This window comes from Antennarius striatus, chromosome 24 (genome assembly GCF_040054535.1).
Source record: "Antennarius striatus isolate MH-2024 chromosome 24, ASM4005453v1, whole genome shotgun sequence".
In the NCBI taxonomy this organism is placed as follows: Eukaryota; Metazoa; Chordata; class Actinopteri; order Lophiiformes; family Antennariidae; genus Antennarius; species Antennarius striatus.
The window spans coordinates 4430596-4451725 of record NC_090799.1 but is presented as its reverse complement, the minus strand read 5'-3'; the positions used below and the strand labels follow the sequence as shown (position 1 = coordinate 4451725).

General features: G+C 41.8%; 2 protein-coding genes across 2 annotated transcripts; both read right to left on the bottom strand.

Moving 5' to 3' along the window:
• Positions 1–1373: 1373 nt before the first annotated feature.
• On the bottom strand, positions 1374–11872 carry LOC137591344 (ATP-binding cassette sub-family B member 6-like). The gene is made up of 20 exons (XM_068309272.1): positions 11733–11872; positions 10908–11425; positions 9058–9198; positions 8460–8649; positions 6581–6673; positions 6314–6506; positions 6080–6201; positions 5886–5995; positions 5439–5504; positions 5159–5284; positions 4937–5013; positions 4712–4775; positions 4537–4622; positions 4022–4079; positions 3812–3916; positions 2817–2991; positions 2533–2645; positions 2249–2343; positions 2105–2173; positions 1374–2013 (listed from the first exon to the last, which is right to left on the bottom strand). Exons 2-20 carry the CDS (start codon positions 11421–11423, stop codon positions 1863–1865), a joined length of 2550 nt encoding a protein of 849 aa, XP_068165373.1. The 5' UTR covers positions 11424–11425; positions 11733–11872; the 3' UTR covers positions 1374–1862.
• Positions 11873–12339: 467 nt separating this feature from the next.
• On the bottom strand, positions 12340–21130 carry LOC137591533 (ATP-binding cassette sub-family B member 6-like). Its single transcript, XM_068309594.1, has 20 exons — positions 20880–21130; positions 20128–20651; positions 19204–19344; positions 18722–18911; positions 18349–18441; positions 18069–18261; positions 17308–17429; positions 17114–17223; positions 16130–16195; positions 15127–15252; positions 14885–14961; positions 14662–14725; positions 14488–14573; positions 14341–14398; positions 14129–14233; positions 13853–14027; positions 13645–13757; positions 13360–13454; positions 13216–13284; positions 12340–13114 (listed from the first exon to the last, which is right to left on the bottom strand). Exons 2-20 carry the CDS (start codon positions 20641–20643, stop codon positions 12964–12966), a joined length of 2550 nt encoding a protein of 849 aa, XP_068165695.1. The 5' UTR covers positions 20644–20651; positions 20880–21130; the 3' UTR covers positions 12340–12963.

Below are 21130 nucleotides of genomic sequence, written 5' to 3'. Positions count from 1 at the left end.
AAAACAAAATGGAACTCAGAACAGAATCTAATGACAACTAATGCACTTCCATAAGTTGCCATTGTACATATGCGTTATACATTAACATATTGATATGGGCTGAGCTGCTTACAAAACACAAATTGGATGTAAAACATTGGTTATCCATTTAAATATCGCACAAAGATGCAGACATTTAAGAGCATGAACATTTTTCCAAGAGGGTCCAGACATGAAACAGCGTTAAACCTCATCTTACTGTCGAGGTGATGGTCAGCTTCTCCAGTACATCCACAGGGTAAAAGCTCCTCAAGTCAGGTTCTGATGTTGCTCAGATGAAGCCAGCAAGTCCATTCAACATTATCAGCAGTCAGCTCGTGTAGTCGGCTGGACACAGCTTTAAGACAGGTTTATAAAATGACAAACCAGTGGCAGTGCACAAGCTACAACTGGTGTTTTTGAAGGGGAGTGGAGGCAAGACCAAGCAGAAGTCTGGTGGAAATAAGTGACAGAAACAAACAGACAGGACCTGAATGCTCCACCCAGTAACTAGTGTTCATTTTCTGCACATTGTCATGTCATTCTTAAAACATTCCTTTTAGTTGCTTTGCATGAAAAACAACTTTGACAGGCCTGACTGTAAAGACGCATCTACTGCTGACTGTTGGCCCACTAAAATGTAAAAATGACTAACACACTTGTGTACATTAAAAACACATTATCAGAAGATTAAATCTGGATAGATGACAATGCCAGTAAAAACATCTTGCATACACATCTGCCCTCTGATCTTACCTCTCATGTGATTGATGTTACTTTTTTTTTTTGCAATTCCTTATTATGTTTCTTCTAAGAAGCATGGTGGATGATTTTTCCCCTTACCCTTCCACCCCACCCCACTGACCTGTCCTCCCATGCCCTCAATCCCCCATTCAAGTGATGGTGGATCAGTGTATGGAATGGCCAGCACTCTCCCACTAGTAGGCTGTGTGAACGAAATTTTGTCGTGTGGTACTTTTACTGCGAAATGACAGTAAAGTTTTTGATTTCTGATGAAACAGATGTTAAACTTTATGTTCCTGTGAAGCTCGTTCTCAGCTTCTTGTATACAGTACATCCACAAGGTAAAAACTTTTCAAGTCAGGTAGTGATGTTGCTCAGACAAAGCCAGCAAGTCCATTCAACTTTATCAGCAGGTAGCTGGTTAAATCAGCTAGATGCTGCAACATCTACTGCCCTCAGCATAAAAAGGCTATGGATGAGTCGATTATCAACCCCTTTGTGCAATTGCTTGGCTTCAAAATCAGCTCCCCCAAGAGGATGAAAAGGGGTATTACATATGAGACAAGAGAGAAACAGGTGAATCAGAACTTTATGGTCAAATATCAATCAATCAACTTTTATTTATATAACGCTAAATCATATCTGAAGACATTTCAAAGCGCTTTACAGATAGCAGCTAAGATGCCACAACAAACAGAAAAGATTCACATTAGACAAGTGGAAATCTGTGCTTTTGTCTGATGAGTACATTCCTGCTTTGAGTTTTGAAGAGAAATAAAGACATTAACATTAAAAAAAACCTTTCAGTTGTAAATTTAAAAAAAATGTCACCAAAGGAGCTCCAAGGCTGTAAATAATTGTAATTTCCTTGTCTGAAAAATTTGAAACTTTATTCATTTTTATAAAGATATGGTAATAATTGGGCCTTTTGCTCTATTACATAAAAGCCATGAGGATAATAAGCATTTACCTTCAAATAAGAAAAGGAACAATATTAATTGGTGTGACTGTTTTCTTGAATTAAAAAAATCAGTGTTTTACTATCAGAGCATCATCTAAACATTTTCCTCTTCTTATTCCAAAATATAAATTATTTACATTTAGTGGCTGCTATGCCCTGATGGTGGCTGCAGTTTCTCAGAACCGCGGTCTTTGGATTCTGAATCTGACGCAGAATCCGAGTCTTGGGCCTGCTGCTGGTTCATCCACATGTCTGCATACAGACCTCCCTTTAGAAGCAGCTCCTCATGTCTTGGAAGGAGAGAAAAAGGCACAAAGCGTTTCTGAAATGCTGATGCACTGTGGTATGAGTCAGAATCAAAGGTCAAAAAGGTACACTTACCGTCCCCGCTCAACAATCTGGCCCTCGTTTATCACCAGAATCTGGTCTGCTCCAATTATGGTGGACAACCTTTTATATACATTATATGAAAGTTAGATAAAGCAAATAATTTCCTGAAAGAAAATAAATAGAAAATCTTCCTACCTATGAGCCACAACAACTGTTGTTCGATTGGAGCACATTGTATTCAGTGACTCCTGGATGTGGCGTTCTGTACGTGTGTCTAGTGCTGAGGTGGCCTGCAGGGAGACCATTTATTACAGGTAACAGCAATAACTCCAGACACTCAGAAGAGGATGCCAGCAAAACAGGTAAAACAGAATGTCTAAAAACATTTTCAATGGACAAGTTCACCATGAAATTTCAATTCAGTCATTATCTACTCGCCAAATCAAGTAAATGTTGGCTTCTCATTTTTGTAATCTCACATCATCCAGCAGGATGATCTGTGGTGCTTTGAGGATGGTTCTGGCAATGGCCACCCTCTGCTTCTCTCCTCCACTCAGCTTCAAACCTCTTTCGCCCACCTGGCTTTCATAACCTACCAGAGAAAAACACAGGTAGTTGGTTCAAAATCAAATGAGAAAACCTCTCAAAAATCAGAGCAGATCAGAACAGATATACAGTATGTACATGCATGTGAAGTGTAAAAAGAATTTCCCCAAGAGGGACAATTAAAGTACTGGTTATCATCAGGGTTAATCAATGTTACCTTCAGGTAAGGTAATAATTTCATTATGGATTCCAGCCGCAACGGCTGCCTCCTCCACCTCCTGGACACTGGCAGAGATGCGGCTGTAGCGGATGTTGTTCAGGATGGTGTCGCTGAAAAGCACCGCATCCTGTGGAACCACTCCGATATGACATTGAAGAGATGTCTGCTTCACCTGAGGAGAAGTGGCAATATTTAATTATTTTTTAAACTTTTATTTGTAAAGCGCTTGATCACGTCAACAGATATTTCAAAGTGCTTTAACAGACAGAAAAAACTCAACAGAATTCTCCAGAGCAAGCATAAGCGATAGCTTATGCTATAGTTTCTCCCTTCATTGAGGGAGAAACTCTGGGCAGGACCCAGACACTGGTGAGCGGCCATCCACCGTGACCAGTTGGGTGGGAAAGAAATACAATGTGGGTAGGGACAGGGTAAGAGAAAGAGACAGTCAGAGAGACAGAGTGGCAGATAGTCAGCCTATAGCAAATAACTTACCAGCCTAAGCAACCCTAATTGTACATTTTCTGAAAAAGAAACGTTTGAAGTCTAGTCTTCAATAATGAGAGGGTGTCTTTCTCCCGAACCTAGAGGAGAACCAAAGAGGTGATTTATGAATGCTGTGAAAGAGGACATGACAGTAGTTGGTGTGAGAGAAGAGGATGCAGAAAACAGGGTTAGATGGAGGCAACTGATTCGCTGTGGCGACCCCTGAAGGGAAAAGCCGAAAGGAAAAGAAGAAAAAGTCAACAAATTGGTGCAGTGGGAAAGGACCAATGGGCATTGATCATGAGGATGTCCCACGCTAACGTAGGACATATTCAAGAAGGACGCAGGAGCTCAAAGTAACAATAAAAAAGCCTAATGTATTTAGAATTAGAAAAACTGGAGTCAACAATGAAAGCTTATCTGAGGACGACCTAGAAAGAAAAGGAGAGCAGCACATTTTCCCTGAACCTTGAGTTCCTGATATAGTCCTGCCAGCAGCCTTTTACTTTTGATATATCCTGGTCGTCGATGCTGATGCAGCCTCCATGGACGTCAAACAGACGGTAGATGAGACGAATGATGGTGCTCTTCCCAGAACCCGACGGTCCCACCTGGGGAGGGTAAGGGAAAGTTATGTTAAGCAAATACACAGCACAGTCCAGAAAATTTAACTGTATGTGACAAAATCTATTGAATTTATGTTGTATTAGACTTACCAGGGCAACTGTCTGTCCTGGAAGTACAGTGAAGGACACATCCCTGAGAATGTCCCTCCTGTAAGTCAGGAACAAAGTCTAGTAATATAAAGCTACAATAGTACCTTCAGATATGAGTTGCATTTGTGACTAAGCTCGTAAATTAAAGTACTCGTAACTCCAACTGAGCGGGACTCGGATCCGCAGATCTTGGGAACATTGGACGACCCGCTCTACCGTCTGCTTTACCTCTGAGCCTGTGCCGCCACAATATGTTAAATACACAACGATGTAGAATGAAAAGAAAGGCTAAAAACAAGAGGACACAAGAGCTACGTGTTTACCCCGAGGACAACATACGGGAAAGAATGAGATGCGGCCTCAGCTGATGTTGTATCCATCCACCAACTACCGGCGGTGTCCAAAGGCACGACTAGTAACTTGGATTTTCGCTCAAATGTCGAACAAAAATATAAACCGAGTATTTTTTTATGTAATGTATACTCAACAGGTGATAAAATCACATGTGAACTAACCCATTACTGTAGTGGAAATGAACATGATCAAACTCCACTTTTCCCTGCTTGAGGACCAGATTCCCTGCATTTACTTCATCTTCCACCTTCATGACGGAAGAAATACAGAAAAAGTTCAAATCATAATTCAGCAGAGAAAACCAAAAGACAAAACATCTTCTGACTCCAAATGTACCTCGATTTCCTCTTCAAAGAGATTTAACATGTTTTCCATGTTGACAAAAGAATTCTGGATCACACTGTGGGAACAAAAAGACAAAACCAACATTTGCAACTCATAAACACATACTAGTCCCTCTGACACGTCCCATCTCATTTTCTCTGTCTTATTAATTTGCTGGCAGATGGAGCTTCACGAGTCAACACTCATGTATTGAATGCAGTTTCTGTGTCTTCTTGCCTGTAGTAGCTTCCAAACAAGTTCAGAGGGCCGTATAGTTGGGTGATGTAGGTGCCAAATAGAACAAAATCCCCAACCTAAGTAAAGATTTTCAATTATTTTGAATTTAGTGAATTTCTCAAACAGAACAATGCCCTACAGATAGTTTGAACACAGAATGTAAAATGTACAAGAATATGAATAAGTGATTTTGAACACATTTCTGGGGCATTAACGTGGTACCTTAAACTTTCCTTCAATTACAAAGTAGGAACAGAGCAGGGAACCGGCCAGCAGGCTTACACCGATGATGAGGTTCTGTATTTGGCTGAGGAAGACAAGCGCTGCCTGGGACTTCCATTCCGATGCCTACAAACAGGAGGACAAGCTTTTAGACATCCTGTAGTGACTGGTTCAATATAAGTTCATGTATAGACAAGGGTCCACTGCAAAGTAGTTAACATATTCCATCTTTCCAACAATTTCCATTTCTTCAGTACAATGAGCATCATGTCTAATTTACCTGATATTTCAAGAAAGCATCCTTAAAACGATTGACTTCATAGTTCTGCGTGTTGTAGTATTTTACCTAGAGAATGGACAAATCAAACAGCAAAACAATGAAATAAAATGAGCATGAGGTGCTTCAAGTACACGTTGTCGCAAAGAAGCTACAAATTCTATGAAGTAGATGTTTCGATGTTAAAGAAGGTCAAAATGTCCCGTTTTAAAGTTTTTGTGGTAAATAATGAGCACAAAAGTGTTTTTACTGGAAATTCTCATGTAGCTGATGGAAGTTGTGTCTACCATCAGTCAGTTCCAGTCAGTTCATCCCAGTCCAAATAGAACCTTTTGCCAAATTTTAAGAAATTTCCCGACTGTGTATCTAAGATTTACATTTTTACAGGAAGAGACAGACAAATGTAAAACTATCAGACATGTTAGATGTAGAAGAAAACATGTGACATACTGTTTCAAAGTTCAGCAAGGAGTCCACGGCCTGGGCTTTGGCCTTGTTGTCGTTGTTGTTCATGTCCCGATAGTACTTGGTTCTCCATTCAGCGATGATGATGGTCACAGCTGAAGGAAATATCAGACATGCATTCAACTAAAAAAACAACACAATGTAGAATCTCATGAAATTCAGTCAGATGTTGGATTTACTGAGATAAATGGTCATGCAGACGAAGACAATAAGGCCGAACCAGGCATTGAAGTAAGTAACAAAGTAGATGATTGAGATGATAACATCGATGATGGTTGGGAGGATGTTGAATATGATCTGACTGTGGAGGGGAGAAAGATTTAAAATACGAGAATAATGTTTTAGGAATTAACTGGGTCCAAAAATAAGGAGCTTGGTCAGTTTATCCTCCAATACTTCCTGTAATATCTGACCCGAGGAGGACATTAATGGAGTCGGTGCCACGGTCGATGCTCCTTAGGACATCTCCAGTTTTGCGACTAAGGTGCCAACTTAGGGAGAGGGAGTGAAGGTGGGCCAACAGGTTCACTTCAGTCTTGCGTCTGGTGTACTGCTGCACCCGGATCCACAGGAAATCGCGCATGTGGTTGATGAATCCAGAGGTTCCTGAGATGAAAAGGTGATTTAAATGGGACATTGCATATTCTGTTTCTTTATAAAGGTAATGCAGCTTGTCTTACCTTTCCCACTGCCCTGAAAGAACTTGAGTAGTTCATAATTGCACACCATGATGACCAGAGTTTTCCAGCTGCCGCCATCTGTCAGCTCATTCACTGGGAGACGGATGAAGACATGCCGGTAAAGGAGAAATTAGACTTGTTGGAGTGTGTTGAATTACAATGATGGAAATAAGACACATAAGAGATAAGAGACAAGGTGTTTTCCTAGTCTGTCTGGACATTTGGTGGCACTAAATCATGGGTAGATGAAAAACTTTTTGACTGGTGGGTCACATAGAAGTCCACAATGTGACAAGTGGTCCAGCCGAGGAGCAGATGGATGCAGTTTATTTTTGCTAATGCAAATGACATGTAAAAACCATTATATATAATTAAAATTAATGTGATCTTGCAATACTTACATGTAACTACAGATAGGACTCGCCTTAAAAAAAGTAGAGTAGAGTTTCTGACTGGGTTGTTCAACAGGATCTTAGATAGTGAGAAGATGCCTGAGGAATGGAGGAGAAGTGTGCTGGTGCCCATTTTTAAGAACAAGGGAGATGTGCAGAGTTGTGGCAACTACAGAGGAATAAAGCTGATGAGCCATACAACGAAGTTATGGGAGAGAGTAGTGGAAGCTAGACTAAGGGCAGAAGTGAACATTTGTGAGGCGCAGTATGGTTTCATGCCAAAAAAAAGAGTACTACAGATGCAGTATTTGCTTTGAGGATGTTGATAGAGAAGTACAGAGAAGGCCAGAGGGAGCTGCATTGTGTTTTTGTAGATCTGGAGAAAGCTTATGACAGGGTGCCCAGAGAGGAACTGTGGTGTTCTATGAGGAAGTCTGGAGTGGCAGAGAAGTATGTTAGAGCGGTGCAGGACATGTATGAGGACTGTAACACAGTGGTGAGGTGTGCTGTAGGTGTGACAGAGGAGTTCAAGGTGGAGGTGGGACTGCATCAGGGATCAGCTCTGAGCCCCTTCTTGTTGCTATGGTGATGGACAGGCTGACAGACGAGGTTAGACAGGAATCTCCATGGACTATGATGTTTGCAGATGACATTGTGATCTGCAGTGAGAGCAGGGAACAGGTGGAGGAGAAGCTAGAGAGGTGGAGGTTTGTCCTGGAAAGGAATGAAGGTTAGCCGCGGTAAGACAGAGTACATGTGTGTGAATGAGAGGGACCCAAGTGGAAGAGTGAGGTTACAGGGGGAAGAGATCAAGAAAGTGGGGGATTTTAAGTACTTAGGCTCAACAGTCCAGAGCAATGGAGAGTGTGGAAAAGAGGTGAAGAAGCGTGTACAGGCAGGATGGAATGGGTGGAGGAAAGTGTCAGGTGTGATGTGTGATAGAAGAGTTTCAGCTAAAATGAAAGGAAAGGTGTACAAAACTGTGGTGAGACCAGCGATGTTGTTTGGTCTAGAGACAGTGTCACTGAAGAAAAGACAGGAGACAGAGCTGGAGGTAGCAGAGATGAAGATGCTGAGGTTCTCTCTGGGAGTGACCAGGAAGGATAGGATCAGGAATGAGTCCATCAGAGGGACAGCACATGTTAGAGGTTTTGGAGATAAAGTCAGAGAGGCCAGACTGAGATGGTTTGGACATGTCCAGAGGAGAGATAGTGAATATATTGGTAGAAGGATGCTGAGTTTTGAACTGCCAGGCAGGAGGTCTAGAGGAAGACCAAAGAGGAGGTTTATGGATTTAGTGAGGGAAGACATGAAGGTAGTTGGTGTGAGAGAAGAGGATTCAAAGGACAGGGCTAGATGGAGGAAATTGATTCGCTGTGGCGACCCCTGAAGGGAAAAGCCCAAAGGAAAAGAAGAAGAAGAAGAGTTACTCAAAATGAAAATAAATTAACATTTGAGTCAGGGCTGGGCAAAAACATTTCACTCACCAATATTTTTGTAGTAAATGGGAACAAATAAATTAATAACTCTCTCAACTGCAAGCAGGATCAAACAGATGATGACGCGCAGCTGGAGGAAGAAATTAGCTTGAGGCCACATGTAGGGAACAAGGAGGCGAAGTTTTTTCGTAAAATCCTTCCAGGTAGACTGGTTCTCCTGTCTTCTGCCCAAAAGGCTCTGGGATGGAGAAATGTAATAAAAACAAAACAATCAGTTGCTTATTATGTAACAGCAGATAACAGGGTGTTTCTGTGAATTACGACATATCTGTGCAAAATAGGCCTGATATATACGAAGTTACCCAACCCAATACAGACAATGTTTTAATGTTTATTAATATCTTAAAAAATCTAATATACAGTATATCTCTGGGCTTCTGAAGGTAATGTCATACAAGCTGGCCACAGTCGCCTGCTGGTCTTTTGCACGCACCCACGGTACATTCCCCACAATGCAATGGTAGCCCGTATAGCTATTGCAGTGCAGCGAGCGGACCTCGGCTTCATTATACATCAGCCGTCAGAGCAGATGACACTGTAAAAACCCACGTGCACAACTTGCCAGTTGCCCATTACACATCCATACCTGTCGAACATTCTCCATGTCATGCTTATCTTCATTTATCAGTAGCATGTATGGTCTAAGTGGCAACCCTGGAGCTTTAAGACCAATGAAGAAGAGCAACCCAGTGGTAATATAACGTATCAGCCACAGAGCAAACTGCACCTAAGGGTTGCATGGGCAATGAAAAGCAGATTGAACATAGATGGTACATCACAGTGAAACAGCATTTAATCTCATTAAACAAATTTGTATCAAAAAAGTGTTAACTGATGGGAGCTTAAGATAACAGTTAAAATAAAGGGAAATATTTTGAGGAGTGTAGCAAAAATACAAAAAAACAACAACCCATAAGATAAAATAATAATCAGTCACTAAAGTGAAACTAAAATGTTGACACACCTGTAACTGACTCAGCACGGGAGGGGCAGAACCACATGAAATAGGTGGAGAAGGTTAATAAAGGTTAAAAGTAATTTGAAAGATGTTCTTAACTGTGTCTTGAAGGAAAATAGCGAGTCTGAGGCATGGATGTTTTGGGGATGGTGCTCCGAGAGGGAATGTCTTCTTCTTAAATCATTCTTTTTAGTTTCTTTACTTGAAGCTAAACTTTGAGAACCTTTACTCAAAAGGTAGAGTAGAACTTTATTGATCTCTTAAGAAGGGTCCATCAGGGAAATTAACTTCTCTGTCGCACTACAAACAGCACAGTGAGCACACAAAAGCACACAGAAAAAACACACGGAAGTCTCCTCTGGTTGTTTGCTACGGTGTGCAAAGGGTGGCTGACATCGTCCATGATGTCCAGCAGTTTGTCCAAAGTTCTCTTCTCTGCCACCGTTGCCAGAGGATCCAGCTTCATCCTGACCACTGAGCTGGCCCACCTGATCAGCTTCTCCAGCCTGGAGAGATCCACCTTGGTCACACTCCCTCCTCACCAGTCCGCAGCATACGATGCTGGTGACCACAGACTGATAGAACATCCACAGGTGTCACGGTTCGGCGTGGCAGGGAGAGGCCAAGCTGGTGGGTGGAGACACGGCTCCATACCTGCTGGTCTTCTGCACACCTGAGACTCATCCACACACCCATTCTGATTGTCACACCTGAACTTGTTTTATATGCTAGTGACCATAAGGCTGTCTAAGCCTGGATCAATGAGATCTAGGAGCTGGTTTGTTCTTCTGAAGTTTGGTTCCTGTAAGTCTGTTCTGTTTTTCTGCCTTGGTCTGCCTGAGTCTTTGTTTGCATCTTGCCCGTATAGTTAAAGTTTCTTTCGATTAAAGCTATGGACAAAAGTGGTGTCTTCGGTGTTCTGCATTTGGGTCCAAACCCCTACCTTTGTGACAACCGGAGCTTTCTGCAGATGTTGAATGCTCTCAGCCTGCTCTGTGCTTTCTTATACAGCTGCCTCTTGTTGCTCAACCAGTCCAGCTTGTAGTCAAGCCACAGCCCAAGATATTTGTAGGTCTGCACAACCTCCAACTCCTCCTTTCCTATCAGAAGTGGTCTAGGTTGAGGTCTGCCCCTCCTGAAGTCAATGACCAGCTCTTTAGTTTTGGAGGTGTTGAGCTGCAGGCTGTTGCTCTGACACCAGTCGACAAAGTCCCTCACCAAGCATCTAAACTACTCCTCACCTGATGCACCTATTGCTGACTGTTGCCACACTAAAATGTAAAAATGATTAACATATCCTATCAGCATAATAAAACAGATGTGAGTAAATTTATTACACTGTTATGCTTGTGTACTTTAAAAGCATACATTATCAGAAGGTTAACTCTGAAAAGATGGCAATGAAAGTAAACAAGTGTGCACTGTGCATCGTGACATGTACTGATCAGACACACTCATCATGTTCAGTCTTTCCTCACCTTCTCCTGATTGTTCTCCAATCTCCACCACCAATGAGGACTGTACCAGGAGATGAAAGCCAAGTTCTCAGCAGAGAAAGCCACAGCCCAGAATAGCAGCAGAACGGCGCTGTGTCCCCTCGTCCGGTCCATCAACACGACCCGACGTCTTTCCACCCTGAGCAGGGCTATAGCCCAGCACCAGCTCAGCGCAGAGAAGCAGCCATACAGTAAAACATAGCCTGGGAGCTCTCCACCACTGGTAGACCTCCACACCATCCCGCTCACAAACTGGACCAGGAGAAGGACGGAGACAGCCTGCTGGAAGCGGTAGAGATGAGAGCGTGGGATGAACTTGGGCTCCATCTCTCTGCCATATTTCTGGTAGAAGATGCAGTGGATAGTTCCGAGGAAGAAGGTGATTGTGAGCAGGATTGCAGGGACCAGCGTGAAGTAGAAGCACGGGGAGATGCCTTGATCCACCCAGGTTTGGGAGATGGAGGAACTGTTTTCACAGTAGCTTTGGATAAACACCATGGCTGCAGACAGAGATGTTTAGTCGTGATACAACAAATGAAAGGACAGACAAATATCTGTAGAGTGCAGTTAAAACAAAATGCAACTCAGAACAGAATCTAATGACAACTAATGCACTTCTATAAGTTGCCATTGTACATATGTGTTATACATTAACATATTGATATGGGCTGAGCTGCTTACAAAACACAAATTGGATGTAAAACATTGGTCATCCATTTAGAGATCACACAAAGATGCAGACATTTAAGACATTGGACATTTTTCCAAGAGGGTCCAGACATGCAACAGCGTTAAACCTCATCTTACTGTCGAGGTGATGGTCAGCTTCTCCAGTACATCCACAGGGTAAAAGCTCAAGTCAGGTTCTGATGTTGCTCAGATGAAGCCAGCAAGTCCATTCAACATTATCAGCAGTCAGCTCGTGTAGTCGGCTGGACACAGCTTTAAGACAGGTTCATAAAATGACAAACCAGTGGCAGTGCACAAGCTACAACTGGTGTTTTTGAAGGGGAGTGGAGGCAAGACCCAACAGGAGGCTGTTGTAGGAATCAAGTCTGGTGGAAATAAGTGACAAACAGAAAAAAAAACCCACAGGAGCTGAATGCTCCACCCAGAAACCATAGTGTTCATTTTCTGCATGTCTTCTTGTCAATCTTAAAACATTCCTTTTAGTTGCTTTACATGAAAAACAACTTTGAGATGCCTGCAAAGACAGCACCTATTGCTAACTGTTGGTGCACCAAAATATATAAATGATTAACACAACCTAATAGCACAATAAAACAGGGATGGGAGTAATTTTGTTTATTACACATTACATTTTCGTAGATTAAAAACACACATTATAGAAAATTAACTCTGTGTTTGGGATAGTTTAAGTCCGGACCCCAAGGAGCAGAGACTGACACACGTGTAAAAATCAACAGATTTATTGCTCCGGCTAAAAAAAACACAAGTGAGCTAGATAACAAAAAGCAGCTGAGCAAAACAACAAAAATTCAAAACATAGAAAACAACTGGAAGCTGAGAGAAACACGAGAATTTGGCCCAACAAACAGAAGAAAATGGACATTATACAAGTTGAAATCAGTGTCTGTCGTCTGTTGAGTACAATCCTGCTTTGAGTTTTAAAGAAAAATAAAAACATTAACATTAAAAAAAACTGCCTGTTGTCCATTAAATAACAAATGTCACCAAAAGAGCTTCAAGACAGTATTTATAATTTTCTTGTCTGAAAAATGTGAAACTCCTTTTTTAAAGATAAGGTAATTATTAGGTCTGTTTCTCCTGTTCACATAAAAAGCCATGACGATAATAAAATGTTGTTTGGCATATAGTGACACAAGTAGAGTGGTAATCTCTTTGTCCTGTGACAACTGTCCCTTTTATCAATGACATTCCTTTGTACATTCAACATAAAATAAAAAAAGGATAATTCATATGACTGTCCTCTTAAATTAAAACAATCCATCAATGTTTCACCATCAAGGCATCATCTAAACAGTCTTCTTATTCCAAAAAGAGAAATTATTTACATTTAGTGGCTGCTATGCCCTGATGGTGGCTGCAGTTTCTCAGAACTGCGGTCTTTGGATTCTGAATCTGACGCAGAATCCGAGTCTTGGGCCTGCTGCTGGTTCATCCACATGTCTGCATACAGACCTCCCTTTAGAAGCAGCTCCTCATGTCTTGGAAAGAGAGAAAAAGGCACAAGGCGTTTCTGAAATGCTGATGCACTGGAGTATGAGTCAGAATCAGGTCAAGGTCAAGGTCAAAAAGGTACACTTACCGTCCCCGCTCAACAATCTGGCCCTCGTTTATCACCAGAATCTGGTCTGCTCCAATTATGGTGGACAACCTTTTATATACATAATATGAAAGTTAGATAAAGCAAATAATTTCCTGAAACAACATAAATAGAAAATCTTCCTACCTATGAGCCACAACAACTGTTGTTCGATTGGAGCACATTTTATTCAGTGACTCCTGGATGTGGCGTTCTGTATGTGTGTCTAGTGCTGAGGTGGCCTGCAGGGAGAACATTTATTACAGGTAACAGCAATAACTCCAGACACTCAGAAGAGGATGCCAGCAAAACAGGTAAAACAGAATGTCTAAAAACATTTTCAATGGACAAGTTCACCATGAAATTTCAATTCAGTCATTATCTACTCGCCAAATCAAGTAAATGATGGCTTCTCATTTTTTGTAATCTCACCTCATCCAGCAGGATGATCTGTGGTGCTTTGAGGATGGTTCTGGCAATGGCCACCCTCTGCTTCTCTCCTCCACTCAGCTTCAAACCTCTTTCACCCACCTGGCTTTCATAACCTACCAGAGTAGAACACAGGTAGTTGGTTCAAAAATCCAATGAGAAAACCTCCTGTCAAAAAATCCTAACACATCAGGGTTAATCAACGTGTTACCTTCAGGGAAGGTCTTGATTTTATCATGGATATCAGCTGCAATGGCTGCCTCCTCCACCTCCTGGACACTGGCAGAGATGCGGCCGTAGCGGATGTTGTTCAGGATGGTGTCATTGAAAAGCACCGTATCCTGTGGAACCACTCCGATATGACCTCGGAGAGATGTCTGCTTCACCTGAGCAGAAGTAGTAATATTTAACCTGCAGCATTATTAAAAGGCACTCTGAGCTTTCATTACTCTTCCTGATGTCAAGAGCAAATTAAGAAGACTTTTACTTTTGATATATCCTGGCCGTCGATGCTGATGCAGCCTCCAAGGACGTCATAGAAACGGAAGATGAGTCGAATGATGGTGCTCTTCCCAGAGCCCGACGGTCCCACCTGGGGAGGACAACGGAAAGTTATACGTCATGCATAATATAAAGCACAGTTCAGGCAATGTAACTTTTTGAGAGAAAATCTATTCACTTATGTTATATTAGACTTACCAGGGCAACTGTCTGTCCTGGAAGCACAGTGAAGGACACATCCCTGAGAATCTCCCTCCTGTAAGCCAGGAACAAAGTCTAGTACAAAGTCTATTCTTTTTATTCAATTTATTCTCAAAGGGTGAAAAAAATCATATGTGAACTAACCCATTAATGTAGCTGAAATAAACATGATCAAACTCCACTTTTCCCCCTTTGAGGACCAGATTCCCTGCATTTACTTCATCTTTCACCTTTATTGAAGGAGAAATACAGAAAAATTTCAGATCATAATTGAGCAGAGAAACCTAAAGACTAAACAGTGTCCAGCTCCAAATCTACCTCATTTTCCTCTTCAAAGAGATTGAACATGTTTTCCATGTCGATAAAAGAACTCTGGATCAGCCTGTGAAACAAAAAAAAACTAACAGCTGGCAAGTACAACTCATAAGCACAGACTTGTTCACACGTTCCTTCGCATTTTCACTGTCTTATTAACTCACTGGCAGATGGAGTGTCATGACTCAACACTGATATATTTAAAGCAGTTTCTGCCTCTTCTTACCTGTAGTAGGTTCCAAACCAGTTCAGGGGGGCGTATAGTTGGGTGATGTAGGTGCCAAACAGAACAAAATCCCCAACCTAAGTAAAGATTTTGACTCTTTTTGAATTTAGAAAATTCCTCATACAGAAAAGTGCAGTTCAGTCAGCTTGTACAGTTCTAACACAGAAGTTAAAATGTACAAGAATATGCATAACTAATTTTGAACAAAATTCTGGGGCATTAACGGCACATCAAAGCGGTACCTTAAACTTTCCTTCAGACACAAAGTAGGCACAGAGCAGGGAACCAGCCAGCAGGCTTGCACCGATGACGAGGTTCTGTGTTTGGTTGAGGAAGACTAGTGTTGCCTGGGACTTCCACTCTGAGGCCTTGAAACAGGAGAAGAAGATTTTAGACACCCGTTAGGGGCTGGTTCAGTAGAAGTGAGCAAGTAAGAGAGTCAGAAAGTAAGTGAGTAAGTGAGTGACTTAGACAGATACAGTGACCTTCTCCTTCACCCTAGGTATTCCCTGTACGGTTGGCTTTGGGGTCCAGCATTCACTGCCATAAAGATGAACCAACTCTACTGTTACACAGAAGAAGCCGAGTTTGATTTGGCGGGAAGAAATTGTTGTTCCATACATTGGTCATGCTGTTCAGGGCCCTCCATGCAAGTACCTTCTAAATTTTTACATGTTGCTCAGTTGAGTTGACCCATAAGCCTAGGTACTTGAAGGCCTCCACTTCTGTCAGCATGGAGCCTCTTGCTGTTGTCAGAGGTTGATGTTCCGGTGGAACGTTATATTTGATGATCTTGGTTTTTCTTGGAATTTTACCTCAGGTAGACGTTGGCGCAATCGAGCTCTACTCCCATCAGTAGTTGTGCTTGTGCTTATTCCACGTTGTCAGAGAGCAGGCAGATGTTGTCCGCATAGTCAAGGTATGCAAGGACTACTGCAGGGTGTCGTCTCAACTTTTTTTTGGTGTTAGCATGAGGCCAAGATTATGATTGCCATTGCCTGGTTTTAATTCTGAGTCCCTGTCCTTGATGGGTTGCCATCCAAGGCTACGAGTTCCACCTGCCCACATGCATCCCTGCAACATCCCTCTAGCACACTGTATCACTACACCCTGCTAGCGCAGGTCTGCCCACAATATAAGTTTATTTATAGACAAGGGCCCACAGCAAAGTACTTCGCTTATTCCACCTTATCAAAGATTTCCAGTTCATCATCTGCAGAATAATTTGCATCCTGTCTCACTTACCTGATATCCCAAGACAGCATCCTCAAAACGACTTGCTTCATAGTTCTGCGCATTGTAGTATTTTACCTAGAGAATGGACAAATAGGAAAAAAAAAACCATGAAGTGCTTCAAGTTGACATTTCTGCAAAGAAGCTACAAATTTGATGAATTAAATGCTGTTGTAGAAGACTCCCTGAACAAAAGGCCTTTCACTGGCTGGCCATGGTAGATTACAGACAGGTGTAAAGCTGAAAGGGCAAGCGCATCACACCACTCTGCGCAGGCTGCCCTTGATTGACTACCATGGTGGATGGCCTTGTGCTACGTTGATGTACAGAAAAACACTACGCTGTCTGTCCCACGTGAAGGAGCACACACCTAGCGTTTACTGTAAAAAGGAAGACCTTATATGACATGACACGGACCCAATGTGGTCTATGCACCTATCGGTGGAAAGCAACAGCACGTTTACATTCAGGTTTATCGTCACGGAGGCAGACCAAGAGTTATTGCTACCCACTGATCTTAGGGTATAAAAAGAGCTGCACAAAAGAGATCTGATCAGTCTACTCTGTTTTTTGTGAAATAAACACTCTTTGACCCAAGAATATCTGGACCAACCATTTGGATCATTTAACACAATTTGTTGGAATACTGATACAGCCTAGTGAATTATTGAAATATCATTAGTGAATTATGATCACATCACTGGTGGACTAAATTATTCTTATAATTTAATGTATCAGAACAAAGACTTTTGGGAATAATCTTTGATCAACAACGTTTGTTTGATATTAAGGAAGATCAAAATCTCCTTCTTTTAGTTATTTGTGATAAATAATGAGCATAAAAGTGTTTTTACAGGAATTTCTAGTCCAAATAGAGGTTTGTTTCAAATTTTAAGAAATTCCCTGACAGCGTTCCAAAGGTTTACGTTCACAGGAAGAGACAGACAATCTAAAAACATCACACATGTTAGAAGCAGAAGAAAACATGTGACGTACTGTTTCAAAGTTCAGCAAGGAGTCCACGGCCTGGGCTTTGGCCTTGTTGTCCTGGTCATTCATGTCCCGCCTGTACTTGGTTCTCCATTCAGTGATGATGATGGTCAAAGCTGAAGGAAATGTTAGACATACACTCAATTAATAAAACAATACAATGTTGAACCTCATGAAATTCAGTCAGATGTTGGACTTACTGAGATAAATGGTCATGCAGATGAAGACAATAAGGCCGAACCAGGCATTGAAGTAAGTAACAAAGTAGATGATCGAGATGATAACATCGATGATGGTTGGGAGGATGTTGAATACGATGTAACTGTGGGAGGAAAATTTAAAGGGGTCATATTATGGAAAAACAGGTGTACAAATCAAGACCCAGCCAAAAAAGAACAGACTATGGTTGTGTTTCATTTTTAATGACAACGTGCCGGCTACGTTGTCTGCTAGTTTTCAGGTCAGTAAAAATGTGGCTTTAACTTATTTACATCGCCTATGAGTATGGTTAAGTCAGCTTGTATTTGGTTAACTGGTTAGCTCTGTTTCGGTCCGCTCTGCAACACACAAACAGCTGTGTGTTCGTGTGTATGTGTGTGTCACCTGCCAATGTGTGTATTTGTGTACGTTCGCATTTTGTGAGTCCCCGGCCTCATAGCGAGCCGTAGCGATGCGTCGACCGTTAGCCACACCTTCTCCCTGAAGGAGGCGTGTACATATGTAGCTCATTAGCATAAATGTAATGGTGCAGCTCATTTGCGCGTCTTTTAGACAGCCCAAATTAAGGACCGTGGATCCATTTGGGGCAATGTCACCCAAATACAGCATATCTGGTCATCTGACACGTGTTTAAAATTGATTAAAAACATATAATGTGGGAACTTTTGAAATTGGAGACTAAAATTTTTCTAAATAAAGAGTTTGGTCAGTTTATCCTCCATTACTTCCTGTAATATCTGACCTGAGGAGGGTATTAATGGAGTTGGTGCCACGGTCGATGCTCCTCAGCACTTCGCCAGTTTTGCGACCAAGGTGCCAACGCAGGGAGAGGGAGTGAAGGTGGACCAATAGGTTCACTTGAATCGTGCGGTTGGTGTACTGCTGCACCCGGATCCACAGGAAATTACGTATGTTGTTGACGAATCCAGAGCTTCCTGAGAAGAGAGAGTCATTTTAACGGGACATTGTTTGTATAATCAGTATCTGACTTTTTTTTAAAAAGGTCATGCAGCTTGTCCTACCTATCCCACCGCCCTGTAAAATCTTGAACAGGACATAAATACACACTGTGGTGGCCAGAGTTTTCCAGCTGCTGCCATCTGTCAGCTCATTCACTGGGAGACGGATGAAAACATGTGGGTAAATGAGAAAAAAGGCCTGACTTCAAACAGTGTTGGATAAAAAAATAAGTATTTTTCTAGTCTGTCTGGCCCTCTGGTGGCACATGGTACATTTTGGGATGTTTTCATTGATTTGCTGAGGCTTTCAGCCTGTGGCTGAAAACAAGAAATATCTAAACACTATTAGCTGGTAACTCAGACGTACAACAAGAATAGAGTTAACTCGGAATAAATGAACATTCGAGTAAAGGTTCAGCAAAAACATTTCACTCACCGATGTTTTTGTAGTAAATGGGCACAAATAAATTAATAACTCTCTCAACTGCAAGCAGGATCAAACAGATGATGACGAGCAGCTGGAGGACGATATTAGCTCGAGGCCACATGTAGGGAGCAAGGAGGCGAAGTTTTTTCATAAAATCCTTCCAGGTAGACTGGTTCTCCTGGGTTCTGCCCAAAAGGCTCTGGGATGGAGAAATATAATAAAAACAAAATAATCACTTGTATAGTATGTAAGAGCAGAAAACAGGGCGATGTAGTGACTTAGGACGTATCTGTGCAAAATAATCCTGATATCTAATAAGTTACCCAACCCAATACAGACAATGTTTTAATGTTTATTAATGTCTCCAAAAATCTGATATACTGTAGATCTCTGGGCTTCTGGAGGTAATGTTATACAAGCTGGTTTTGTTTGGTGTTTCTACAAAACAAGTCCCCAAGTCAACTTGCCAGTTGCTCATTACACATCAATACCTGTCGAACATTCTCCACGTCACGCTCATCTTCGTTTATCAGGAGCATGTATGGTCTCCGTGGCAACCCTGGAGCTTTAAGTCCAATGAAGAAGAGCAGCCCAGTGGTAATATAACGTATCAGCCACAGAGCAAACTGCACCTAAGGGTTGCATGGGCAATGAAAAGCAGATTGAACATAGATGGTACATCTGGTACATCACAGTGAAACAGCATTTAATCTCATAAAACAAATTTGTATATAAAAAAAGTGTTAACTGATGGGACCTTAAGATTTTTTACTTATTAAACAATGACCCAGCCTATGAGGAACTTAATACATTGTGATAAAAGTGAAATTTTGACTTGACATAAAATATCTAACAGTAAAATAAAGGGAAATATCCTGAGGAGTGGCGCAGAAATAAAAAAAATTGCATAAATAAAGATAAAATAATAACAGTCACTAAAGAGTCACTAAAATGTTGAGACTCCTGTAACTGAGTCAGTGTGGGAGGAGCAAGATTTCTATCTCTCTTTTGATTGGTTAGCAGTGCAGTGTTGTGTAAGTTGGGCCAAACAATGACTCAGCAAAAAGAAGAAAAAAAAAAAGTAAAGAGAAAGAAAAATGAGAACGAAACAAACAAACAAACAGGACCTGAATGCTCCACCCAGTAACTACAATGTTCATTTTCTGCACGTCTTCTTGTCAGTCTTCAAACATTCCTTTTAGTTGCTTTACTTGAAACACAACTTTGAGAGCCCTTACCAAAAAGACACACCTATTGCTGACTGTTGGTCCAGTATAAATGACTAACACACCCTATCAGGATAATAAAACAGGGATGGGAGTGAATTTATTTATTACACTTGTGTAGATTAAAAGCATACATTATATGATTATGATTAACTGAATAGTTCATCATCATGTTCAGTCTTTCCTCACCTTCTCCTGATTGTTCTCCAATCTCCACCACCAATGAGGACTGTACCAGGAGATGAAAGCCAAGTTCTCAGCAGAGAAAGCCACAGCCCAGAATAGCAGCAGAACGGCGCTGTGTCCCCTCGTCCGGTCCATCAACATGACCCGACGTCTTTCCACCCTGAGCAGGGCTATAGCCCAGCACCAGCTCAGCACAGAGAAGCAGCCATACAGTAAAACATAGCCTGGGAGCTCTCCACCACTGGTAGACCTCCACACCATCCCGCTCACAAACTGGACCAGGAGAAGGACGGAGACAGCCTGCTGGAAGCGGTAGAGATGAGAGCGTGGGATGAACTTGGGCTCCATCTCTCTGCCATATTTCTGGTAGAAGATGCAGTGGATAGTTCCGAGGAAGAAGGTGATTGTGAGCAGGATTGCAGGGACCAGCGTGAAGTAGAAGCACGGGGAGATGCCTTGATCCACCCAGGTTTGGGAGATGGAGGAACTGTTTTCACAGTAGCTTTGGATGAACACCATGGCGGCAACTGGGGAGGGATAGAAATTTTACAGACAAGAAATATTTAGTAGAGATAAAACAAAAGGAAGATTAGATGAATTCCTGTTAAAAAAAAAAAAATGCAATTGAGAACCGAATCTGTCTTTGTGGGTCAAAACGTTGATTGTCAACTTAAATATCACACCAGGATGCATATATTCAATTCATTCAACGTGTTTTCTAGAAGATGCAGACATGAAACAGCGTTAAACCTTACCTTACTGTCAAGGTGTTCGTCAGGTGAAAGCTCCTCGTCAGGTAAGATGGTGCTCAGATGAAGCCAGAAAAACAACTCTGTTAGCCGTTAGCTGGTTTAGTCGGCTGGACGCAGCATTAAATTAAGTCTATAAAATGACGGACTGACGATAAGATACGATCTACGACTTGGTGTTTGTGTCATCGCGACTGTAACCCACCGGTATACATGTTGCAATGGCCACCGTCCTTGGAGTGCGCACGTTAAACAAC